This window comes from Eschrichtius robustus, chromosome X (assembly GCF_028021215.1).
Source record: "Eschrichtius robustus isolate mEscRob2 chromosome X, mEscRob2.pri, whole genome shotgun sequence".
NCBI classification, from domain to species: Eukaryota; Metazoa; Chordata; class Mammalia; order Artiodactyla; family Eschrichtiidae; genus Eschrichtius; species Eschrichtius robustus.
The window spans coordinates 30612378-30638355 of NC_090845.1; the positions used below are offsets into that span (position 1 = coordinate 30612378).

General features: G+C 37.2%; 1 protein-coding gene across 1 annotated transcript in view; it reads right to left on the reverse strand.

Annotated features, from left to right (window-relative positions):
- Positions 1-25978, reverse strand: part of DMD (dystrophin) — a 1739631-nt gene that overhangs the window by 1399313 nt on the left and 314340 nt on the right. The window contains exon 15 of the mRNA XM_068533304.1: positions 15665-15788. Within this exon, the coding sequence (XP_068389405.1) occupies positions 15665-15788 (124 nt within the window). The remainder of the gene's footprint in view (positions 1-15664; positions 15789-25978) is intronic.

Consider the following 25978-nt stretch of genomic DNA (forward strand, 5'->3'; position numbering starts at 1 on the left):
ATAATAATTCTGTGAGATAGAATCAGCATTATTTTATCCTATTTTACACAAGAGAAAATTGAGCGCCCATAAGATTAAGTCATATATCCAAGATCATAGAAGTAGAGGCAATTTCCTGGTGGTCCAGTGGTTAAGACACTGCACTTCCACTGCAGGGGGCATGCGTTCAATCCCTGGTCCTGGTCGGGGAACTAAGATCCCGCAAGCCACATGGCGTGGCCAAAAAAAGAATCATAGAAGTAGAAAGCTTTAGACCAATATTAGAACCCTGATGATCTAGTTACAAGTTAAGCTCTCTTTCAAACATACTCTGCTGCTTCTCGGGGTATTTCAATGAAGATGAATCAAACAGATTTGAACATATCTTATTCCAACTCACAGTAAAAGTAACCTGATAGTTTGGATGTAGTCAGGGATGGCATTCAAAATATTTACCCATTAATGCAGCATGGGCACCAAGGTACCAGAAGGAATGCCTGGTCACTTGGTATGGACACTGACAGTCTATAGGCTCATTGGCAACTGTGTACAGCTCAATTACTGTACCCCATTGCCGATGTATACTACTTGCAAACTGAGTGACTGCTGCATAAATAGAGATACAGGTCTGAGAAAGAAGCAGTTAGTAGCCTCTGCATATTTGTCAATGTTTAGATGATACCTGGGTTCTGATAAGCAACAACATTTTAAAGAGGAATATTGGAAAATTAAGAGAAAAAACTGGCATAAATGTGCCTTGAGGAGTATGAACAAGACAGTGAAGAGCCCAGAAAATTTCATTTCAGACACACCTATAGATAGTTGATTACAAATGAGAAAATTTAGGGTAGCAAGGAGACAGGAAAGAAGGTAATGAAAAGTTTTGGAGTCACTCTGTCTCAGGTGGTTCGAATTCTGTCCCCACTGCTTACCTGCTGTTTGACACTCAGATAGTGTCAATGGCTGACTCTCAGTCCTCAGCTTATTTATCACCATAATTTGATTCAGAGGATTCCTCTTCTTGGGAATATTGATTTGGCTTCCTAGACTACAAACACATAATTCCTCTGACCTCAAAGACTGCCTTTACTCAGTCTCCCATGCTGGTTCCTCCTCATCTCCCCGACCTCTAAATATAGCGTGTCCTAGGCCTTGATCTATATTTCCATTTGTTCAGGCCAACAACTTCGAATCCTTCTTGACTCTTTATCTCAAACCCCACAGGCAATCCATCAGAAAATCCTATGGGTTCTTACCTCAAAAGACATCCAGAAAGCAATGTTATAACTGTGCTCACTACTACCACACTAGGTCAAAAGACCCCCATCATCTCTCGTGAGTCTAGATGTTTCAAAATAGCCTACTAAATGGTATCCCTGTTCCTGTCTTTGCTCCCTAATGATACATTCTCAACACAGCTGACAGGGAAAGCCAGCTCAACTCTCCAAAAGCTTCCCTTCTCACTCTGAGTAAAAGCTCAAAGCCTAACCATGGCTTCACCTGACCTTAATCTCCTTAGCCTCTCTGACCTCTTCTGCTACTAAACACCTTGATATTTCAGCCCCAGACACACTCTTTGTTTTTCTCTGACACTCTAGGCACACTCCTACCTCCTCGGGCTATGCATTTATTCTTCTCTCTGCCTTAAATGCTCCTACCTTGGGTATTTGTAAATTCCTCATTAGATCTTTACTTAAATGGCACTTTCTCAGTGAGGCCTTCTACTGCCACTCTATCTACACACACACACACACACACACACACACACACACACCCTTAGCTCTCATTCCCCCTTCCTTTTCATCTTTGGCATTAATCACTAACATTCTATAAGTTTTACATATTAATCTGCTTAATTTCCATCTTGCCCACAGGAATATAAACTGTATAAGGTCACGTATCCTTTTGCATTTCCTTCTTCATGCTATCTGCAGTGCCTAGAATAGTGTCTGGTACATAGTAGATGCATAATAAAGTGAGGTCTATCATAGCATCATGCCTCCATATACAATACTACAGTCTCAAGAGAGATTCTCCTGTTTATCATGAAGAAGCAAACTGCCACATTGTAGAGAAGGCCACATGGACTCTAGTAGTTGAGGCTTCGGTTCTGCGGTTACAAGGAGCTGAATTTTGCCAATAACCAGTGAGCTTAGAAGAGGACCTAGAGCCCAGATGAGACTGCAGCCCTGGATGACACCTTGATTTCGGCCTGGTGTAGGAGAGATTAACCAAGATGGCGGAGTAGAAGGACGTGCTCTCACTCCCTCTTGCAAGAACACCAGAATCACAACTGGCTGCTGGACAGTCATCGAGAGGAAGACACTGGACTTGACCAAGGAGGATACCCCATGTCCAAGGACAGAGGAGAATCCACAGTGAGACGGTAGGAGGGGTGCAATCAGAGTAAAATCAAATCCCATAACTGCAGGGTGGGTGACTCACAGACCGGCGAACACTTATACCACAGAAGTCCACCCACTGGAGCGAAGGTTCTGAGCCCCAACCACGTCAGGCTTCCCAACCTGGGGGTCCGGCAATGGGAGGAGGAATTCACAGAGAATCAGACTTTGAAGCCTAGTGGGAATTGACTGCAGGACTTCGACAGGACTGGGGGAAACAGAGACCCCACTCTTGGAGGGTGCACACGGAATAGTGTGTGCATCGGGACCCGGGGGAAGGAGCAGTGACCCTAGGGGAGACTGAACCAGACCTACCTGCTAGTGTTGGAGGGTCTCCTGCAGAGGCGGGGGCCGGCTCTGTTTCACCGTGGGGACAAGGACACTGGCAGCGGAGGTTCTGGGAAGTACTCCTTGGCGTGAGCCCTCCCAGAGTCTGCCATTAGCCCCACCAAAGAGCCCAGGTAGGCTCCAGTGTTGGGTTGCCTCAGGCAAAACAACCAACAGGGAGGGAACCCAGCCCCACCCATCAACAGTCAAGTGGATTAAAGTTTTACGGAGCTCTGACTGCCACAGCAACAGTCAGCTCTACCCACCACCAGAGCCTCCCATCAAGCCTCTTAGATAGCCTCAACCACCAGAGGGCAGACAGCAGAAGCAAGAAAAACTACAATCCTGCAGCCTGTGGAACAAAAACCACATTTACAGAAACACAGACAGGATGAAAAGGCAGAGGGCTATATACCAGATGAAGGAACAAGAAAAAAAACCCAGAAAAACAACTAAATGAAGTGGAGATAGGCAACCTTCCAGAAAAAGAATTCAGAATAATGATAGTGAAGATGATCCAGGACCTCGGAACAAGAATGGAGGCAAAGATCAAGAAGATGCAAGAAACGTGTAACAAAGACCTAGAAGAATTAAAGAACAAACAAACAGAGATGACCAATACAATAACTGAAATGAAAACTACACTAGAAGGAAACAATAGCAGAATAACTGAGGCAGAAGAACGGATAAGTGACCTGGAAGACAGAATGGTGGAATTCACTGCTGCAAAACAGACTAAAGAAAAAAGAATAAAAAGAAATGAAGACAGCCTAAGAGACCTCTGGGACAACATGAAACGCAACAACATTGGCATTATAGGGGTCCCAGAAGGAGAAGAGAGAGAGAAAGGACCAGAGAAAATATTTGAAGAGATTATAGTCGAAAACTTCCCTAACGTGGGAAAGGAAATAGCCACCCAAGTCCAGGAAGCGCAGAGAGTCCCATACAGGATAAACCCAAGGAGAAACACGCCGAGACACACAGTAATCAAAGTGGCAAAAATTAAACACAAAGAAAAATTATTGAAAGCAGCAAGGGAAAAACGACAAATAACATACAAGGGAACTCCCATAAGGTTAACAGCTGATTTCTCAGCAGAAACTCTACAAGCCAGAAGGGAGTGGCATGATATACTTAAAGTGATGAAGGGGAAGAACCTACAACCAAGATTACTCTACCCGGCAAGGATCTCATTTAGATTTGATGGAGAAATCAAAAGCTTTACAGACAAGCAAAAGCTAAGAGAATTCAGCACCACCAAACCAGCTCTACAACAAATGCTACAGGAACTTCTCTAAGTGGGAAACACAAGAGAAGAAAAGGACCTACAAAAACAAACCCAAAACAATTAAGAAAATGGTCATAGGAACATACATATCGATAATTACCTTAAACGCGAATGGATTAAATACTCCAACCAAAAGACACAGGCTTGCTGAATGGATACAAAAACGAGACCCATATATATGCTGTCTACAAGAGACCCACTTTAGACCTAGGGACACATACAGACAGAAAGCGAGGGGATGGAAAAAGATATTCCATGCAAATGGAAATCAAAAGAAAGCTGGAGTAGCAATACTCATATCAGATAAAATAGACTTTAAAATAAAGAATGTTACAAGAGACAAGGGAGGACACTACATAATGATCAAGGGATCAATCCAAGAAGAAGATATAACAATTATAAATATATATGCACCCAACATAGGAGCACCTCAATACATAAGGCAACTGCTAACAGCTATAAAAGAGGAAATTGGCAGTAACACAGTAATAGTGGGGGAATTTAACACCTCACTTACACCAATGGACAGATCATCCAAAATGAAAATAAATAAGGAAACAGAAGCTTTAAATGACACAATAGACCAGATAGATTTAATTGATATTTATAGGACATTCCATCCAAAAACAGCAGATTACACGTTCTTCTCAAGTACGCACGGAACATTCCCCAGGATGGATCACATCTAGGGTCACAAATCAAGCCTCAGTAAATTGAAGAAAACTGAAATCATATCAAGCATCTTTTCTGACCACAATGCTATGAGATTAGAAATGAATTACAGGGGAAAAAACATAAAAAACACAAACACATGGAGGCTAAACAATACGTTACTAAATAATCAAGAGATCACTGAAGAAATCAAAGAGGAAATCAAAAAATACCTAGAGACAAATGACAATGAAAACATGAGAACCCAAAACCTATGGGATGCAGCAAAAGCAGTTCTAAGAGGGAAGTTTATAGCTATACAAGCCTACCTCAAGAAACAAGAAAAATCTCAAGTAAACAATCTAACCTTACACCTAAAGAAACTAGAGAAAGAAGAACAAACAAAACCCAAAGTTAGCAGAAGGAAAGAAATCATAAAGATCAGAGCGGAAATAAATGAAATAGAAACAAAGAAAACAATAGCAAAGATCAATAAAACTAAAAGCTGGTTCTTTGAGAAGATAAAAAAAATTGATAAGCCATTAGCCAGACTCATCAAGAAAAAGAGGGAGAGGACTCAAATCAATAAAATCAGAAATGAAAAAGGAGAAGTTACAACAGACACCACAGAAATACAAAGCATCCTAAGAGACTACTACAAGCAACTCTATGCCAATATAATGGACAACCTGGAAGAAATGGACACATTCTTAGAAAGGTATAACCTTCCAAGACTGAACCAGGAAGAAACAGAAAATATGAACAGACCAATCACAAGTAATGAAATTGAAACTGTGATTAAAAATCTTCCAACAAACAAAAGTCCAGGACCAGATGGCTTCACAGGTGAATTCTATCAAACATTTAGAGAAGAGCTAACACCCATCCTTCTCAAACTCTTCCAAAAAATTGCAGAGGAAGGAACACTCCCAAACTCATTCTATGAGGTCACCATCACCCTGATACCAAAACCAGACAAAGACACTACAAAAAAAGAAAATTACAGACCAATATCTCTGATGAACATAGATGCAAAAATCCTCAACAAAATACTAGCAAACAGAATCCAACAACACATTAAAAGGATCATACACCACGATCAAGTGGGATTTATCCCAGGGATGCAAGGATTCTTCAATATATGCAAATCAATCAATGTGATACACCATATTAACAAATTGAAGAATAAAAACCATATGATCATCTCAATAGATGCAGAAAAAGCTTTTGACAAAATTCAACACCCATTTATGATAAAAACTCTCCAGAAAGTGGGCATAGAGGGAACCTACCTCAACATAATAAAGGCCATATATGACAAACCCACAGCAAACACCATTCTCAATGGTGAAAAACTGAAAGCATTTCCTCTAAGATCAGGAACGAGACAAGGATGTCCACTCTCACCACTATTATTCAACATAGTTCTGGAAGTCCTAGCCATGGCAATCAGAGAAGAAAAAGAAATAAAAGGAACACAGATTGGAAAAGAAGAAGTAAAACTGTCACTGTTTGCAGATGACATGATACTATACACAGAGAATCCTAAAACTGCCACCAGAAAACTGCTAGAGCTAATTAATGGATTTGGTAAAGTTGCAGGATACAAAATTAATGCACAGAAATCTCTTGCATTCCTATACACTAATGATGAAAAATCTGAAAGAGAAATTATGGAAACACTCCCATTTACCACTGCAACAAAGAGAATAAAATACCTAGGAATAAACCTACCTAGGGAGGCAAAAGACCTGTATGCAGAAAACTATAAGACACTGATGAAAGAAATTAAAGATGATACCAACAGATGGAGAGATATACCATGTTCTTGGATTGGAAGAATCAACATTGTGAAAATGACTTTACTACCCAAAGCAATCTACAGATTCAATGCAATCCCTATCAAATTACCAATGGCAGTTTTTACGGAGCTAGAACAAATCATCTTAAAATTTGTATGGAGACACAAAAGACCCCGAATAGCCAAAGCAGTCTCGAGGGAAAAAAACGGAGCTGGAGGAATCAGACTCCCTGACTTCAGACTCTACTACAAAGCTACAGTAATCAAGACAATATGGTACTGGCACAAAAACAGAAACATAGATCAATGGAACAGGATAGAAAGCCCAGAGATAAACCCATGCACCTATGGTCAACTAATCTATGACAAAGGAGGCAAAGATATACCATGGAGAAAAGACAGTCTCTTCAATAAGTGGTGCTGGGAAAACTGGACAGCTACATGTAAAAGAATGAAATTAGAACACTCCCTAACACCATACACAAAAATAAACTCAAAATGGATTAGAGACCTAAATGTAAGACTGGACACTATAAAACTCTTAGAGGAAAACATAGGAAGAACACTCTTTGACATAAATCACAGCAAGATCTTTTTTGATCCACCTCCTAGAGTAATGGAAATAAAAACAAAAATAAACAAATGGGACCTAATGAAACTTCAAAGCTTTTGCACAGCAAAGGAAACCATAAACAAGACGAAAAGACAACCCTCAGAATGGGACAAAATATTTGCAGACGAATCAACGGACAAAGGATTAATCTCCAAAATATATAAACAGCTCATTCAGCTCAATATTAAAGAAACAAACACCCCAATCCAAACATGGGCAGAAGACCTAAATAGACATTTCTCCAAAGAAGACATACAGACGGCCACGAAGCACATGAAAAGATGCTCAACATCACTAATTATTAGAGAAATGCAAATCAAAACTACAATGAGGTATCACCTCACACCAGTTAGAATGGGCGTCATCAGAAAATCTACAAACAACAAATGCTGGAGTGGGTGTGGAGAAAAGGAAACCCTCTTGCACTGTTGGTGGGAATGTAAATTGATACAGCCACTATTGAGAACAATATGGAGGTTCCTTAAAAAACTAAAAATAGAATTACCATATGACCCAGCAATCCCACTACTGGGCATATACCCAGAGAAAACCGTAATTCAAAAAGACACATGCACCCGAATGTTCATTGCACCACTATTTACAATAGCCAGGTCATGGAAGCAACCTAAATGCCCATCGGCAGACGAATGGATAAAGAAGATGTGGTACATATATACAATGGAATATTACTCAGCCATAAAAAGGAATGAAATTGAGTCATTTGTTGAGACGTGGATGGATGTAGAGACTGTCATACAGAGTGAAGTAAGTCAGAAAGAGAAAAACAAATATCGTATATTAATGCATGTATGTGGAACCTAGAAAAATGGTACAGATGAACCGGGTTGCAGGGCAGAAGTTGAGACACAGATGTAGAGAACAAACGTATGGACACCAAGGGGGGAAAACTGTGGTGGGGTGGGGATGGGGGTGTGCTGAATTGGGCGATTGGGATTGACATGTATAAAGTGATGTGTATAAAATTGATGACTGATTAAAAAAAATAAAATAAAATGTTTCAGGTGTAAAGCAAAAAAAAAAAAAAAATACTACAGTCTCTCCCACTTCACCCACAGTTCAAAAGCTCTATGAAGGTGTACATGTGTAACAATCCTGGTAGTTATACATACAGTGGTCACAGAACCAGCCCATGAGTTTAGGTGCTACAAGTTGAGGAAAGTAAAGTTGGATTCAATGAAAGTCTCCTGGAAACTCCAGATGAGATTGAGAGTTGGGCACAACTCACTCTCCAACAGGATTGTTATGTAGTCCTGATAACAGGAATAAACAATGACCCAAATAGAAAACAAGTAGTACCATGTAAAGTTCATTAAGTCAAAACTTAATAGAATCCTGCCTTGGCTGAGGAAGAGAAAACAAAGGGGAAAAAAACCCCAACATGGTACTTGTAACATTTATTACAGAATAAAGAAAAAATATCATATTGAAAAAAATTAGAGGGAGTATAAACTCCCAACAGCGGTCTACCAAACAAAAGTTCAGGAAACAATTCTGGCATCTTCACTGAGATATCATGGACTTCATAAAAAAGCAACATAAAATCATAAGGCTAGAAGATGTTGAATTTAACAGAATTGGAATGAAATACCAAGGCAACAGAGACACTGATCTCATAAGGAAGAAACTAAAGCCGCATTATCACGATCCAAATTAATATTGGAGATTGTAAAATGTAGACTTGATACTGAACAAAAGAGAAGGGAATGTTTCTTGACTATGGTACTAACCAGCATTCTTTGGACTCAGTAGCAAATAAACAAGTATTCCCATTTGTCAAGTAGAGAGTTATAGTATCTTCAAGTACCCTAATTCAGTTGTTCCTGTATTTCCAGACTGTGCAAAATCTTTGGCTATGCTGATATGTGGGGATGTTTTGTTATCCACTAGGAAATAAGTGTAACAACACTTTACTGGTCTCAGAAACTTGGGGATTACTTTTTTCTCAGATGTTTTTCAAATGTTTCAACATTTTCAGTCTTTCTTCCTCTTCCATGGTTCCAACTCTCTCTTTCTATTTATTGATATATATATATATATACACATATATATATATATATGTATATATATATATATATATATATTAGCTTCCCCCTTGTTTTCAAGGCCACAAATATTATCTGAATGTTCTTCAACGATGACACCCATTTTCTTCCATGCATTTCATCTTCAATGTTAGTCCAAATATCTATAGCCAGATTTTAGCCCTCACTACTTTACAGAAACTTATTTCATGAAAGGCTCCAAATATTTTTCCTGCCAGGTGCAATGCTTCTTAAAGCATTAAGTACCGATAACTAAGACAACCTCTTTAAAATCACCTTGTTCATGAAAACATGTCTGCCCTTGACATTAAGATCTTTCTATAATCTTTCTTCCTCTAGAAACTCATCCAGCTTTTCTGTATGTGTGCCTATTTCCTTATGTATCTCTGTTTATCATATATGTATGTGTATGAATACATATGTATAATACGGATATAATATTTTTAATTGTAAAAGTATATATTTTATAACAGAATGCAGTTTTGAAATTGTTTTTTCTCAACAGAGAAAAATACTTTACTCAGTATATATTCCGTATATGATCATATGTTCAGAAGCTACTACTCAGATTCTAAAGTATCTAGTACACATAACTTCAAGTAAAGGCATGAGTGAACCATTGCATGAGCAATGTATTGTACATTTTCAAATATATAATGGGTTCATGAAAATTCTGAGAGATCATCAGGAAGTTATGAATTCTAAAGTGTATAACTTCAAGTGCAAAATAAAAGGCAATTCAAATCACTATGCTGGGCACACGAAACTAATATAATATTGTATGTAAATTATAATTCAAAAAATAAGATAATTGATCAAAAAAGGCAATTTAGTTGTATTATTAAAAAAAAGAAACATAATTAAGTTTTAAGCAAAGTATACAGGAAAGAGAAGTTTACTAGTTCTTTAATAAGCTGATTAAAAACACTCATGACCTCTTGTCCTCCTTCTTTACCGGCATCTCTTAAAGGCCTCTTCTTTTCATGACATCTTTTCTAATTAATATGAAAGTAAGTTCCACATCCCCCAGAGTCCTACTCTGACTATAGAAGCAATTAATTTTCTATTCACTTAAGATTCTATAATGAAGTTTTACCCTTTGACAGAAAAAAGTAATTTATTCACTCAAATGTTTATTCAGAAGTTGTTATATCCTTCATATTGGTAGCAGAGCCTGACTTAAAACGTGCCTGCAGAACTGAAAAAAAAAATCACTTATTCACATAATCAAACATTAATTGGATTAAATACCAGGTGCTATGTTACACACTGTATACCAAAACCAAACTAAGCCAAACCAAAAGCGAACGAACAAACAAACAAAACCCAAACAGATTAAGTTCCAGTCCCTAGTTTCTAGAAACCAACAATATAATCAATGTAACAATGGCGAGAAATCAGTTTGGATAAGTAGAAAGGAATTAGGTCATGGTAGTCTGCATAAGGGCAACATGAAGACAGTGACTTTGCCAATGCCTTTCAGTCAAAGGCCACCAGGAACCTGCCTGTAGATGAACAAAGTTAAGTTGATTTACTAGTTGCAACAAGAGACAGGGCATGTGATAGGGAACTATGGGGGTATGTCTCTAAGAGGATGTTACAAATAGTTTATAGGGTTTGGGCTTGTGTAAGGTGATGTGGGTGGTCCAGGAAGCAAGGCTTTGCCTTTAATTAGATGCTGTAAGGAAGTGGAGGTGATTCTATGATTGGCTATCTTAAATCTTCGTATCTAGATGGCAGAAAGAATGTAGAGAGGCTAAAGCCATGATTAGTAAAGGTGCATAATCTGTCATATTAGTGAAGAGGAGGGATATTTGGTCATTTCGGGTAGTTTGGAAAATGTTAGTATTTTTTACTGTATTGAGACATAATTACACAATGGTCACGTTTTTGTCGTGATCCATCATGATTGTGGAGTGGCCTTGTCTGAGGTGAGCATTCTGAGTTGTTTGTCATATTCAACATGAGAACATTACAGACTAGCTGCGAGCACTAGTACAGCATCTAGCACCTCCAAGGCCTAACTGTAGTGCCAAGCCGGCTCCTGGGTCTCAGTGGCTGCTCTTTTCTTTCTCAAATGAATGTAAACAGAGGCATAACAGGATACTACTTATGTTTTAGTAAGTTCACTCTGGCAGAAGTGATGTGAAAACTTCTAAAGTAATACAACATTAGTGGCAGTGAAGACCAGCTAGGGACTGTCATCTTAAACCAAAGTCAGCCATGATATTAGCTTTAGTCAGGGTTGTGGTGATGGGAATAGAGAGAACTGGACAGTTTCAAGAGCTGTTAAGGGAATGAGATTAAATGAACTTGTCAAAGGGTAGACTTGTGAATGGTAGGAAAAAAATCTAGATGACCCAGTTAGCTTTTAGGTTTCTGGATGAGGTTGCTGGAAGAAGAAAAGTAAAAAGGAAGAATAAAGGAGGGCTGGAGAGAGACTGAAGTTTAAGTTTGCAGGCAAACATTCAATTAATTTTGTCTATTAGGCAATTAGATATATTGGACTGGGCTTTAAGGGAGAGACACGAGCTAAAGATACACATTTGGGAGTCATTAGAAAATAGATGCTATTTGAATGGGAAGTAATGAGGATAATCTAGAGAGGAAAACAAGGGAAGAACTGTACAGAATTTCAATATTAAAGGAAAAACAAGATGGAACAAAAGGGCAAAAACGTTAAAAAGGTAAACAATAGAGAGTGGTATTCCATAATCCAAAGGAGGAAAGAATTTCATGAAGGACTAAGAGGTTAATAGGGTCTAGTCCTGCAGAGAAGTTGAGAAAATAAGGCACAAAAATATTCACATATGTGTTTATAGGATAGGACAGCCTGTTTAAATGCTGATGATAAAGACCCAGAAAATAGGGAGACATTGAAGAAATGGATGTGTGGCTGAATGGAAGCAGGTTCCTGAGGACACAGACAGTGAAGATATTGAATACACACCCCCCGAGATCAGCCCTAACGAGCCAGAACACAGTCTCTTCCACCAAGGCAGAGGGAAAGAAAGAGACCGTGAGCACAAATACACATAATTTAAGAGAGATTATTTTAACTAAAGTAAGAGGGAAAGTCACCTACTGTAAATGGTGGGGAAAAGTTTAAGAGACCCATGAAAACTTGAAATAATAGTTCAGAAAAGTTGAGAAAATTTACTAGGGAAGTATGGAAAGCTTAGGAAGAGCTACTGATGAGTCTGTTCAAGTGAGGTATTTCCGAAATGGAGTAACGTCTGGCAGCGAAACATCTACAGCATTGTTAATGCAAGTGGGTAGGTGAATTGAGGACATGAGGGAAATGGAAGCTTTTGGAGACAGCAAGATAGCCCACATGGGCTGAGATTTTTAAGGATAAAGGCATAATTTGGGTGGAGGAGATTGTGAACCTGATGCCAAAGTCTTCAAAGAGAAAATAACAGAATAAATTGGTGAATGACAGATGGCCACTTGGCATGATACACAAGGGAAGAGGTAGTTTTACATTAAGGGTGGTGCCTTTGGAAGTGACCCTGAGAAGTGAGTAAACTAGCGATTCTAAAGGAGTGGAGGAGCGAGTCATTAGTCTTCGTGGTGATCTTAAGGGTAAAAGTATTGGGTTGGCCAAAAAGGTCGTTCGGGCTTCTCCCCGGCTTACAGAAAAAACCCGAACGAACTTTTTGGCCAACCCAATAAATTCCATATATGAACAAAACGGGTATACAGGAGAGAAAGTCTGTTTTGGAAGAAGGGTTTCCGAGTGCACAGTGAATGAGTGTGAGAAAGCACACTCAGTGAAGAGAAAGTGAGAAGGAAAGAGTACAGAAGAGCATAGAGACGAAGATACAAGAAAGGACAGGTGAATAGAGGTTCCTATATTCTCGGTGGCAAACACAGGTAATAGAGATAAGGGAAACGTAGAATTAATTGGCTTGAAGATTTCCCACAGAACTTGGTGAAAAGTTGATTTGGTATGGGTGTAAGCAAGTGTAAGTCCCAGGAAGAGCCCAAGGCCTGTTGACCTTAATGGCTAGTAGGAAGGCTTTTCAGGAGAACATTGTAGAGGTATAAAATCACCTTGGGGTAAGAAGAGCTTGTTTTGATGTTTTAATTACTAACTTACATTACCATGTGCTTAGTTCAAGAAGTTGAGTAGCTATACCTGTTAAGTCAGCTGGAAATTCTGAACTATGGCGACATTAACAGAATGAGTGAAGAACACCTAGCAGTCTGGTAAAGTCTCCCATTGTGTATTGATTCTCCAACATTTATGTACATAGGAATCACCTGTGGATCTTGTTTAAATGCAAATTCTGATTTATCAAGCCTGAAATCAATCCTACAGTTCTAACAGGCTCACAGATGATGCCAATACTGGTTGTCCAGGGACCACACTTTGAGTAGATATGTCCCCTAGAACTCAACTTTTAAAAAAGTGTATTATGTTAATTATATGGATAAAACACATGGTTAATAGAGAAGGAAAGTTTTTGCTAGATTTAAAAGTATATAAAACTGAAGTGATAATGTCCTAGGATATTCTAATTGGCTGAAAGTGCTTGATTCCTTCATTCATTTATTACTTCAAGTGAAAGAAAAAAAAAGAGGAGGTATTATTTAGCCATTTTTAATGAATGCCTAAAAATGAATTAATACCACTCAAGCTCATGAGATAGGCCTCCCATGTGTTCAAAATAACCTACATAAACTGACAGGTGAAGAAGCAAGAAAATTAATGTATGCCTAAACTGCATATCCATCATCATTACAATGTATTTCTCTCAAGGATTTTTTAAATACATATACATTATATTTAGCCTGAAGGAAATGTCTAGGTAAATCATTTCATGTCCTATTTTAGTAGGCAATTAAGAATGATGTTTTTATTTCAGAATATGAGAGTAGAAGTTGATAAAGGTGACTCAACGAAGCATCAGAAAACCACTCATACAGTAGTGTACATTTTTTTTTAGCACTTTCAGTCTCTCATTGCTGACACTATTGATTAAATGCAAATTGCTTCTAGGTAACCATATGATAACAGGAAATTTTTAAATTTATAGTCTGGAAATGCTAGAATTCAATTTTCCTGCTTGATCAAAGCTATTTTAAGACACAGAAATAGGATGGCAAACAGTTAAGTAGATTATTCAGATAGATAAAAAATTTTTAATTAGCTAATAAAATGTCTACCCAAGGTGATTCATACTTTCAGTGGTCGAGTATGTCACATGAACTCCAAAAAATAATTAGAGTTCATCTTCTCTAAGTAATTTTCTACTTGTAGAATTTCCCTCAAAAATTATAACAAAGAATATACCTTTGAATAAGTATGCTCTGAAATAAGATATTTTGCTATTTTCTACTATATGTTATCCTTCAGTTTAATTTTAAAACTAAAACATTAACAATATAATCATAATTCCCTTTTCTTGAAACTATTTATAATAGTCCGTTACTAAGCTTATAACAGAATACCATAGAAAGCCAATAAGAAATTTAAAATAACTTTCCCATTTATAAACAGTCAACTCTGAGAAACGTTGATGAAATTCTCTCTCCCCCTCAAGCAGCCTAAAAAAATAGAATTTTTTTCTCCTAGAAGAAGATTTTTTTGTTCTCCAAAAGTTCCAACACCACGGCAGGTATTCCCTTGTATCTGTGGTAGTGCTGTATTTGTAAAAATCTAATAGATTTTGTAATTCATGAAATCAAATGCTTGAAAGATAAAGCAGAGTGAATCCACACATGTGATATTCCTATAGCTAAAATTATTTAACATTCAGAATACCTGTTTCTTTAGCCTGCCCACTGCAGAATATTCACTCTGCCTGTTAGAAATTCCCTCACAAACTATTGCCAATTATATACCAAAAATGGATGTTTATAAGTCGAAGTTGAAAAATCAAAGCCTTGATAATGTCCCTGAAGATGAAACAGCTCTTATTAAATTAATAAAAATCCCTATTGCAAAGGATGAAACTATAATGTCTCAGTAGGGAATAAAACCAGCAAACAATCTTTTATAAAAAAAATACTGGAAAAGGCCGGGCATCTTTTAGTTATGGTAATGTAATACATACATATCCAGAAAATGCAAATATGTTATAACTTATGACAATTATTAATGACTTTGAAGTACAACATTTTGATGATAGTGAGAGCACAAACAGGGTCTTTAGTATTTCTAAGGGTCGGGTCTATTCTATTCCATTCTATTCTGCAAGCCTGCTAAAATCCCAGCCTTCAGGTGAAAGAACAATATATGAAGGGAAATCAATGAGTTCATGTTACAAAGTTGTTAATTTACAGCTAAATAATATAAAAGTTAAAGAAGGTTTACAAAAAGCATTCCTCGTTAGTCACAGCAGAATCAGTAAGCATTTCTCTATGCTAAACTTTGATTCTACTTGATATGTAAAATATATTTCGAAGATATATTTAAAAGCATTATATCATATCACTTTAATCTTTTCAACTTTAAGAGAATAAGAGTTCAGAGCATAGAGTTTACAAGCAGCAAAACTTAGAAAAATACATAAAAATTAATGCATAACCTACATTGATTTTTTCTTTAAGGTCTGAGAAGTTGCCTTCCTTCCGATAGATTGCAAATTCAGGACTCTGCAACACAGCTTCTGAACGAGTAATCCAACTGTGAAGTTCAGTTATATCGACATCCAACCTAAGACAGGGAAGAATAAGGGTCATTATTTCTCGCTTATCTCTTTCTTCTATATGGAAAAAAAAAAACAATCTATCAACATTTACCATTTTTTTCCCAACCTGAAACTTCTGCCTGATGCCCCTATTACTGTTAACAGCACTACTATTTCCCTAGTCAGGATGGCTCAAAATTTGGAGTCAGCTTTGATCTAGTCCATGATCACGGAGGTCATTTTATGCATCTCAATGTAGCAATGACCTCTACAGTATCTTCTATAAGTTATTCCTCAGCCTTTGTTTGAATGTCTGCATGATTGAAAAGTTAGTACTTTCCAAGATAACTCTCTTTCTTTTTGGAATGTACTTACAGTAAACAAAAAATTACTTTTGGTGGCCCCCATTAAACCATACCTCGGATACTCATGCCCTTCGTGTTGTCTCCAACCATATTGACGCTGTGTTTGGTCATGTGACTTGCTATAGCAAATGAGAGGGATATTAGTACGTGTAACGCAAGCATGAGCTTGATAAGTGCTTGCACCTTGGATCTTGTCTTCGTAGAACACACGCTCTGAGAAGGCAAGTGTAATATAAGACTTTGAAGGATCCTAAAGTGCTTTACAAAAGCTCAGGCTTGCCAGGTGGAGAGACCACGTGAAAGAGCATGCAGCACCAGGCAAGTGAATAAAGCCTTCTTTGACCTTCTGACCCAACTCAAACACCAGCTGAATACAACCAAGTGAGTGCGCCAGCTCACTCCATTCAGAGCCACGGAACTGCCCAAAGAGCCCTGCCCACATTGCAAAATTGTGAGATATGATTGATAAATAAATAAGCCATTAAATTTTGAGGTGGGTTGTTATGCTGCAATAGATATGTGATCACCCACACTGTTATTCTCAAACATTCTTTTATTGCAGAGGTCTATGGAGCTACTGGAAATAAACTATTAACTCTGATGAGGTGATTCAGGTCTACTTAAAGCAGAGATTTTCAGGGAGTAAGGTGAGTTGCAAGGGTGGAGAACGTCTATGAATCACTTGAAATTTCAGGCACAATTCTGAATGTGTGTGCATTTTTCTTGAGAAAGGACCTATAGATTTTATCAGCATCTGTAAAGAATCTATGATAACGGGAATTTAGAGATCATCTAATCCAACTGTTTATTAAACAAAACAGGCAAACAAACAAATGAAAGTTATCCAGAAAAATCAATGACTTGCTCAATTTTCATAGGAAATCTGTGGAGTAGACCAAAAATACAAATACAAGATTTAAGACACCAAGTAATGTACTGTAATCACCATGCTGTAGCTTCTTTTCCAATACAATCCTCAAATAGTTGAAATCAACTCTTTAAATCCACTAGAAGATATCTGATGGTCAGCCTACCCTACTCCTAGTTACTTCAATGGATAGTCCATGGTTTGTCAGTATCTTACTTTCCTTAAAATTTGGTTCCTAAAAAGATCATATCAGTGGTGTTTAGTATAATCAGGAAAGAATAGACAATGATCTTCTTTATTTATGAGTACTTTCATTGAGGTAGCCTATGAGCTCAATCAACTCAAATTTCAGGGCTTTAAATCATATAAACCTGTTAGAATTTTTCATGTTAGTTGCAGGCTATTGTTTTAAAATTAAACTGATAAAGAGCTTCACAGAACACAAAACACTTCCAAAAGCCTTTTGTTTTCTTACAAAAATCAGTGGTAATGTACTACCAATCTCTCTGCTCATATGAGGAGATGGAGGCTCAGAGAAATTAATTGATCTCAGACTGTTAGTACCATACGGACGAAACTTAATTCATCTTGTTCACCATTATATCCTTCACCTCAAAGAGGACCTGATTCATAGTAATAAATATTTACTAAGTTTTTATTTACCAAGGCTACCCACCTGGAAATAGAAGAAACAGAGATCTGAATTCAGAGATTTTTTTTTCTAAATTCCACATCATTAAATGTCAATCCCTTATTTCATTTGCATATGGATTATAAATATTTATGGTGTTTTATTTTATCATACATGGTGGTTATCTTTCCTACATTTGTTTTTCGCATAAGTTTAACTATTAGGTTTCCTATTTCTTCACTTGTAATGTTGATTTTAAAAGAGTCCTGTTGCATGCTACTAAAAATCTTTCTCATTGATGTTAATTTATGAACTCAACAGTCTTCAACTATGGTCATTTAGCCACCCACCAAATCCAGTGCATGTTTTCCATCAGAATGTCTTAAGAAGGACATTTTTGTTTTTCCTTTAGTCCAGTATAAGAATCTCTGTGTCCCTCTGCCTGTGGACATTCACTTGCCAGTGCATGGGGCAGGCCAGGAGTACTGGGATGTTAATACCTCAGGGGTGACCCTCAGCTAGTGAGAGCCGGGAGTCGGTAGATAAATATCCCAGCTCCCTTGCCTTCAGTGCAACCACCTTGAAGGATATTACACACAGTGTCTCAGAAGGTTCCCAGCAGGACTGAGCACAGTTGCCTCCATTGTTAACCTGTTCATGTATCATCCTGTAATGGCTGCCTTTTTCTTATCTCACTTCCTCACTCTGCTTCCTGGGATTATTTCCTTACAAAACTACCTGCACCAAATCTTTGTCTCCAGATCCACTCTTGTGGAAACCCAGACTAAGGCAATGATCAACAGCCTCAAATGAACCCAGCATCCTGCCATATTTAATTTTTTCACCTTGAGCTCTGACTCTCCACAGGAACTATTTCAAACTTTTCCCAAAGCTCTCAAAGCTCTGATCCATCTTTTTTGTTTGGGATTGACATACACACTGCTATATTTAAAATAAAAAACCATCAAGGGAAAAAAAAATCAACCAAAATGAAAAAAAAGCTCTCATCCATCTTCTTTCTCCACCTATCAACAGACGACATTGTTTCCTACTTTACAGAGAAAAGTGCAATTATCAGACTAGAATTTCTCTCCCTTCCACTTCCTATGTCCAAATATTCAATCTTACCTGCCTGTGCCCTTCTCATTCCTTTCCCTTCAAGTGAGTTTCTCTTCTTTTACTTAAAGCCAATCCCTCTACCTGCATTTTGTACTTCATTCTCTTACTTCTTCTCAGGCGTTTGAGTCTATCAATTTCTTTAATGTATCCACTGTAAATTCAACCCCTCCCTCTCAAGTTAATTCTTCATATGGAAATTTAAACATATTTTATTGATTCCTTTATTAAAAAATCAACACTCTCTTGACCCCCCATATTCTCCTCTGGCCATTCTCTTATCTTCTGCAAAGGCAAATGTTTTGCAACAGTTGTCCAGTTTCCTGTCAGTTCCCCACCTCCTATTCACTCCTTAATCCACTCAATGTTGTTTCTTAACAAAAACATATTAATAAAGGAATCATGTCACTAAAGCCAATAGAGAGTTTTACTTTCTTGCCATCTAGCAACACTTCACACTGTTGTTGACCATACTCTTCTTTGAAATTCTTTTTTTGCCTCCATGATCCCCCTCTATTTATTTTGTCTTCTATTTCTATGACCACGGGTAGTTTTTTCTTTGCAGGCTCATCCTCTTCCACCCTGTTATTACATGCTGAAGTTTATCAAGGCCCAGTTCATTTTCAGTCATCTTCTATCCTATTATATTACTCTCTCTCACTAGCAATCTTATTCATGCTAATGACCTTAACCACAATATATATATCAATGACTCCGATACAGATATCTCTACTTCAAGCATTTCTTCTGAGCTCCATAGCTACATAACCATCCACCTACTGGATGATTCCACTTGCATGCTGTAAGAGCTCTTTCAATATATAATGTCAAGACCTAATGTTTGATTTTCTCTCCCAAACTGGTACCCTCCCAGTGTCCTCAGACCTGTGAATGGCATCACCGTCTATGACCTTTGATACCCTCCTCTCCCTTCCCTCACATATTTAGCAAAGTCTAATCCATCAAACATTCTATTTCTTGTGAATTTGTCTGCTGCTCAGGATCTCTACAGTTGGCATCCTCACTGATCTTGCCATTAAATGTGACCAAAACTACTGAAATGGCCTCTCCACTGGTTCTAGGCAACCTTTCTGGAACCCTCCCATCTGTTCCATGCACTACTGGTGAAATTATCATTTCTAAAAGGTATCTGATTATATAACCTTCATTCATTAAGCCACTCAAAGATTTTCCATTTTTCTTAGGATAAAGAGCAAAATTTCAGACCTCTTAACCCTATACTTTACTTCTAGAAACAAATCTCTCTTCAAGTTTCTTAGGGAACCAAGGAGCTATACTGCAGTCTTGTCCCTCCCCCAATGAAGTGAAATCCTTCATTGACTCTTATCCACTAGAAGATTTCTATTTTGGAAACCTGGCTTCTTGATATAATCCACTTTGGTCACTCTGGTCAAATCTGTCCCTTCACCTTTACACTAGTCTGACTCAATTACACATCAAATACTCTCTGAGTCATAAAGGTGAGATGTGAATATCCACCATTCAATGTCAAATTCTCCCTTTAGACTTGGTTTTTGTGGTCTCACACCCTTTTGATTCAGAGTATCTCTAGTAAAGATTGCTCACATCCACCTACAGGTCCATGAAACTAAAAGTTGACTCAAGGTGCTAAGCTGGCATCACAGCTGGGAGAGATCTGCTATGGCCTATGTTGGAGAAAGTTTTCACCAGGCCTGGAATTTACATTGGTCTTGTTTGCACATGTGTTATAATTATCCTTTACTACCACCTCTAATCAATTGAAAAAAACAGGTAAAGGATATTTATTCAGTTTGAAAATAAATAGTTTTCCAAAAAATCATAATACTTTTAGACATCTGTCTTTCTGAAAAATGGAAACTGTATGTTTCCTTTTAAAACACATCTCTCCCTTCGTTTCTGCCACAAAATATATACTAAGTGCTTATTATATGCCAGACATAGTATTAAACTCCACAGATAACAGAGGTGAAAATGCAGCAGTCCACATTATCAAGGAGTTTGGTTTAGCGAAGCATCCATTTGACAAGAAATGCTTTAGACATAGAACTGGGGCTCAGCTCACACTGTGACTTTTGTTTAGGATAATCAAAAAACACCTTTTCAATGAATTAAGATTAAATCAGTTTCTAGACTAGAGACTCTGCCAGGTAAATTGGTTATCTCCACACAATGAAGGCTTTGTGGAGTCAACACCATGGTAGCCGTCTGCTTGCTGCTCAGACTGAAGATTTTAAGGGAGGCCTGGGCACCAGTTGGCATGTAGTTCTAATAATTCAGATCAATTCAGGCAACAGGATGTGAAATCCCATAGAGAGGTCTTTCCTCATTCAATGTTTTTGTTTGTCTGATTTTATAGATTTGGAAAGAGACTGCAAAAGATGACTGAACTTGCTCTTTACATAAGTATCTTTTAGAGAGTGATTATACTCTTTTGATTTACAGATTTATTTATTTATTTATTTATTTATTTTAATAAATTATTTTTATTTATTTTTTATTTTTTAATTTTTTTAACATCTTTATTGGAGTATAATTGTTTTACAATGTTGTGTTAGTTTCTGCTGTATAACAAAGTGAATCAGCTATATGTATATATATATATCCCCATATCCCTTCCCTCTTGCATCTCCCTCCCACCCTCCCTATTCCAGGCCTCCAGGTGGTCACAAAGAGCTGAGCTGATCTCCCTGTGCTATGCAGCTGCTTCCCACTAGCTATCTATTTTACATTTGGTAGTGTATATATGTCCATGCCACTCTCTCACTTCGTCTCAGCTTACCCGTCCCCCTCCCCGTGTCCTCAAGTCCATTCTCTATGTCTGCATCTTTATTCCTGTCCTACCCCTAGGTTCATCAGAAACTTTTTTTTTTTTTAGATTCCATATATGTTTGTTTTTCTCTTTCTGACTTACATCACTCTGTATGACAGACTCTAGGTCCATCCACCTCACTACAAATAACTCAATTTCGTTTCTTTTTATGGCTGAGTAATATTCCATTGTATATATGTGCCACACCTTCTTTATCCATTCATCTGTCGATGGACACTTAGGTTGCTTCCATGTCCTGGCTATTGTAAATAGTGCTGCAATAAACATTGTGGTACATGTGTCTTTTTGAATTATGGTTTTCTCAGGGTATATGCCCAGTAGTGGGATTGCTGGGTCATGTGGTAGTTCTATTTTTAGTTTCTTAAGGAACCTCCATGCTGTTCTCCATAGTGGCTGTATTAATTTACATTCCCACCAACAGTGCATGAGGGTTTCCTTTTCTCCACACCCTCTCCAGCATTTATTGTTTGTAGATTTTTTGATGATGGCCATTCTGACCGGAATAAACCTACCTAAGGAGACAAAAGACCTGTATGCAGAAAACTATAAGACACTGATGAAAGAAATTAAAGACGATACAAACAGATGGAGAGATATACCATGTTCTTGGATTGGAAGAATCAACATTGTGAAAATGACTTTACTACCCAAAGCAATCTACAGATTCAATGCAATCCCTATCAAACTACCAATGGCATTTTTCACAGAGCTAGAACAAAAAATTTCACAATTTGTATGGAAACACAAAAGACCCCGAATAGACAAAGCAATTTTGAGAAAGAAAAACGGAGCTGGCGGAATCAGGCTCCCTGACTTCAGACTATACTACAAAGGCTACAGTAATCAAGATAGTATGGTACCGGCACAAAAACAGAAATATAGATCAATGGAACAGGAGAGAAAGCCCACAGATAAACCCATGCACATATGGTCACCTTATCTTTGATAAAGGAGGCAAGAATACACAATGGAGAAAAGACAGCCTCTTCAATAAGTGGTGCTGGGAAAACTGGACAGCTACACATGGAAGAATGAAATTAGAACACTTCCTAACACCATACACAAAAATAAACTCAAAATGCACTAAAGACCTAAATGTAAGGCCAGACACTATAAAACTCTTAGAGGAAAACATAGGCAGAACACTCTGTGACATAAGTTACAGATTTATTTTTAAGGGATTTCAAATATTTTTTAGGGAAGTTGTGAGTAAAGTGCTTTACCCAGGAAAACTATATCTATTCATAAGCATGTGTGTTAATATGTTACACTTTCTTTCTGAAATGGAATGGAACAAAGTATCAATGAGTTTATACTATTCTTAGCTGTTAGACTTTTTTTTTCTCTTTTCTTTCATCATTGTGATGTCTTGATTCCTTTGGCAATAGGTGGAACCTAAACCCAATTCTTACATGATTTAAGCTCTGAGCTATTGCTCATGTAATATCCTGTTTACTTTTTTTTTTCCCTGTGGCTTCTATTTGGGCTTGTTGCTTCAACCATATCTATGATTTTCTTACTAAAACTTTTTCTGTCTCAATGTAATATAGTCAGCCCATACTCCAAGATCTAACATTCAGTACCATCCCTTAGCATTCTGGGACTTAACTGTCAGCTGCTAGCACTTGTTTTCCCTCCAGTATTCTGCCAGTAGCCAGCCCCATCTCTGTGTGCCAGCAACGAGGATGGAAGGGTGAAGGGGAAGCAGAGGCAGAGTTTTCAAAAGGCTTCCTGTGCACTCTTACTGAGTGCCAATGGCCCACATTCAATGCTTAGTCTCAGTGACATTTCCACCGCTTTTAACAAAATGAACAAGACCTCCTTCTTGGCTTCTACTCAGACCCTGGCTTCCAAGTAACAATTGCACATTTACTTTATTCCTTATCAATTCGGCAGCTCTTGCTTCATCACTTTCTGTGCCTTGCCCCCTAGTTTTCACATGTTCACTGGCATTGAATATTTTTCACATATCCTTGCTGAGATGTATGCCAAATTAACAGACTCCCCTGATTTAAATCCATACATATTTCTAAATTGGGTGCTATCTATTCTCCCCAGCATTTTGCCACTGGTATTTTTTATCACGCTTTGCACTACTTGAGGCTGGGTCTCTAATCACCAACTGAAGATATCATACAGATGTAACTCAGGTACCTTTTCAAAACCCTCAAGAATAACACTGAAGAGTTATTTTCAATACCATATTAAATCTTGGATTCTGTGCATGTATTTTTCTTCCTTTATAAAATCACTCATTTCTAATTTTTTGTCACTTTTAAAACTCTCACAAAACATTGATAAAGAACTGACATAGAGTAAGTTGCTTATAATGGGCCTGTACACCCTCAGAATCAGCCCATCAATAAAATTTCTTATTATTCACTCATCTTACTCTCATAACACACTTCACTCTGTACTTAATGTACTTCTATATGTTATTACAGACAGACTCTATCCCTTAAATCCAGTCTAACTTTATCCAACTTAAAATTCTCTTTATCTAAGAAAATTATGACTTCTAACTCTCTATTTACAAAATGATTTTCTTCCTGTAACAGTTGATGAATATTCTGTCCTATATTTTTCAAGTATGTCCTAAAATCTCATCTTTGTGATTATTTATGATTAACAGTGAAGTGACAATTTTCTCTCCTTTACAAAGGCACTCATCACAAACCCCCAAAACTAAAATCTGTAGAGTCTCATGGAACAGAGCAACCATATCTTTGATTTTTTTTTTTTTTTTTTTGCAAATATTTTATTACCAAACCAAGGTTTTTTTCCAAAGAGATCTTCTATTTTTCTGGAAGTTTCAAGTATGGTGCATATATACCAAATATTCGAAAGGTCTAAGTTTTCCCTCAAGATCATATTGTACAAATGGACTCTACTTCCTCCAGTTGAATTTTCCATAAAGATAATGCAAATTAGATCAATTATACTTCCTTGCAGTCAAAATTGGGAGATATATGTCTGTGTTGCAGGTGCGTGTATATGTGTGTGTATGTGTAAATATTTTAAGTAAATTAAAAGAAAAACAGAAACACATCCAAAAGAACCAGAGAAACACTTGCAGTTTAAAAAGTTATCAATTTTGAATTGTCAACAGTAAATCATTGTATGGAATTTGTGCTCTGATAACACTGCTAATTATGTCAGAAGAGCCTCTTAATGGGCACTACTGTGTTCTGTTAGTATAGTGACTGCCATATAAAGTATTTAACTAAGATGACATATTTACATAAACTTTAATTCAGTAACTTTTAATATACCATTTGGAACTCATCATTCCCAAATGTGTAAACTGTGAAACTATAAATCCTTCGAGCTCCCAGACTTAAACTAATTTGATTAGTGAGCTAGGTTATGAATGGCCATATTATATCTTTAAACATCTTTGCACATAGAATTTCATAAAAACTTATAAGCCTCACCTTTAGCAGCCTGAAAGTAAAGTATTAACATTTGTGAAATATGTTAACTCTTGCACAATCCTAAGGCTCTAGGCCTAGACCAGATGACTTAACAAACCAAATTTTAATGTACATGTTAATTAGCTAAAACACATGTTTTCATGTTCATGGAAACAAAACTATGACTCTTATGTACTGGTACTACAATGTGGAAGAAATCTTCCTGGAGGTGAGGTAAGATTTTTAAATTTTGTTTATTATATTTTTTAATAATCATCTTTCTTCTTCAGATTTCTAGAACATGAGAACACGCTTTAATTCCATATTGGTATACGGCTACTCTCTGGATGCCAAACCATATGATGAACTCCTACTCATCTTTCAAGACTCTGTCCAAGATATACAACTTCTGTGAAGGTTTTCTTGATCAACCTCTCTCTACTCTTTCCCCTTCAACCTTCCTTCTGGGGAAACTGGTCCCTCCCTCCCATATGTTTCCACATGTTACCTCCTTTTAAAAACTGAATAAATAGAATACAAATTAAATTTGAACCAGATAGATGTTATAAAATTTTGAATGAAATTTGTTAAAAAATATTTTAAAAAATCAATACAAACCTTGTTATTGCTAAAATATAAAGTATTTCTAGGTTTTTGAGATGTGCTGAGTATATGGTGATTATCGTACTTTTAAAGTTATACAATATTATTAAAGGGCAAAATCCTATTTAATCAGGAGAAAACAAGTCAACATTTAAATAACTACCTCCCTTAAATCAAGATAGTTTTTATATACACACACAGATATATGCACGTGTTGGTGGGAGGGGGAAAACAGGGCCAAATGATTGCCTTAAATTTTTTTTGTAATGTTTGTGAATGTATGTGTTTGTACGTGTATGTATGTCTGTGTGTGCTTTAAATGTAAAGTAAATATGGTGCAGTGGAAACTCACTGAACTGAAAGTCAGCTGTCACAGGTTTTAATCAC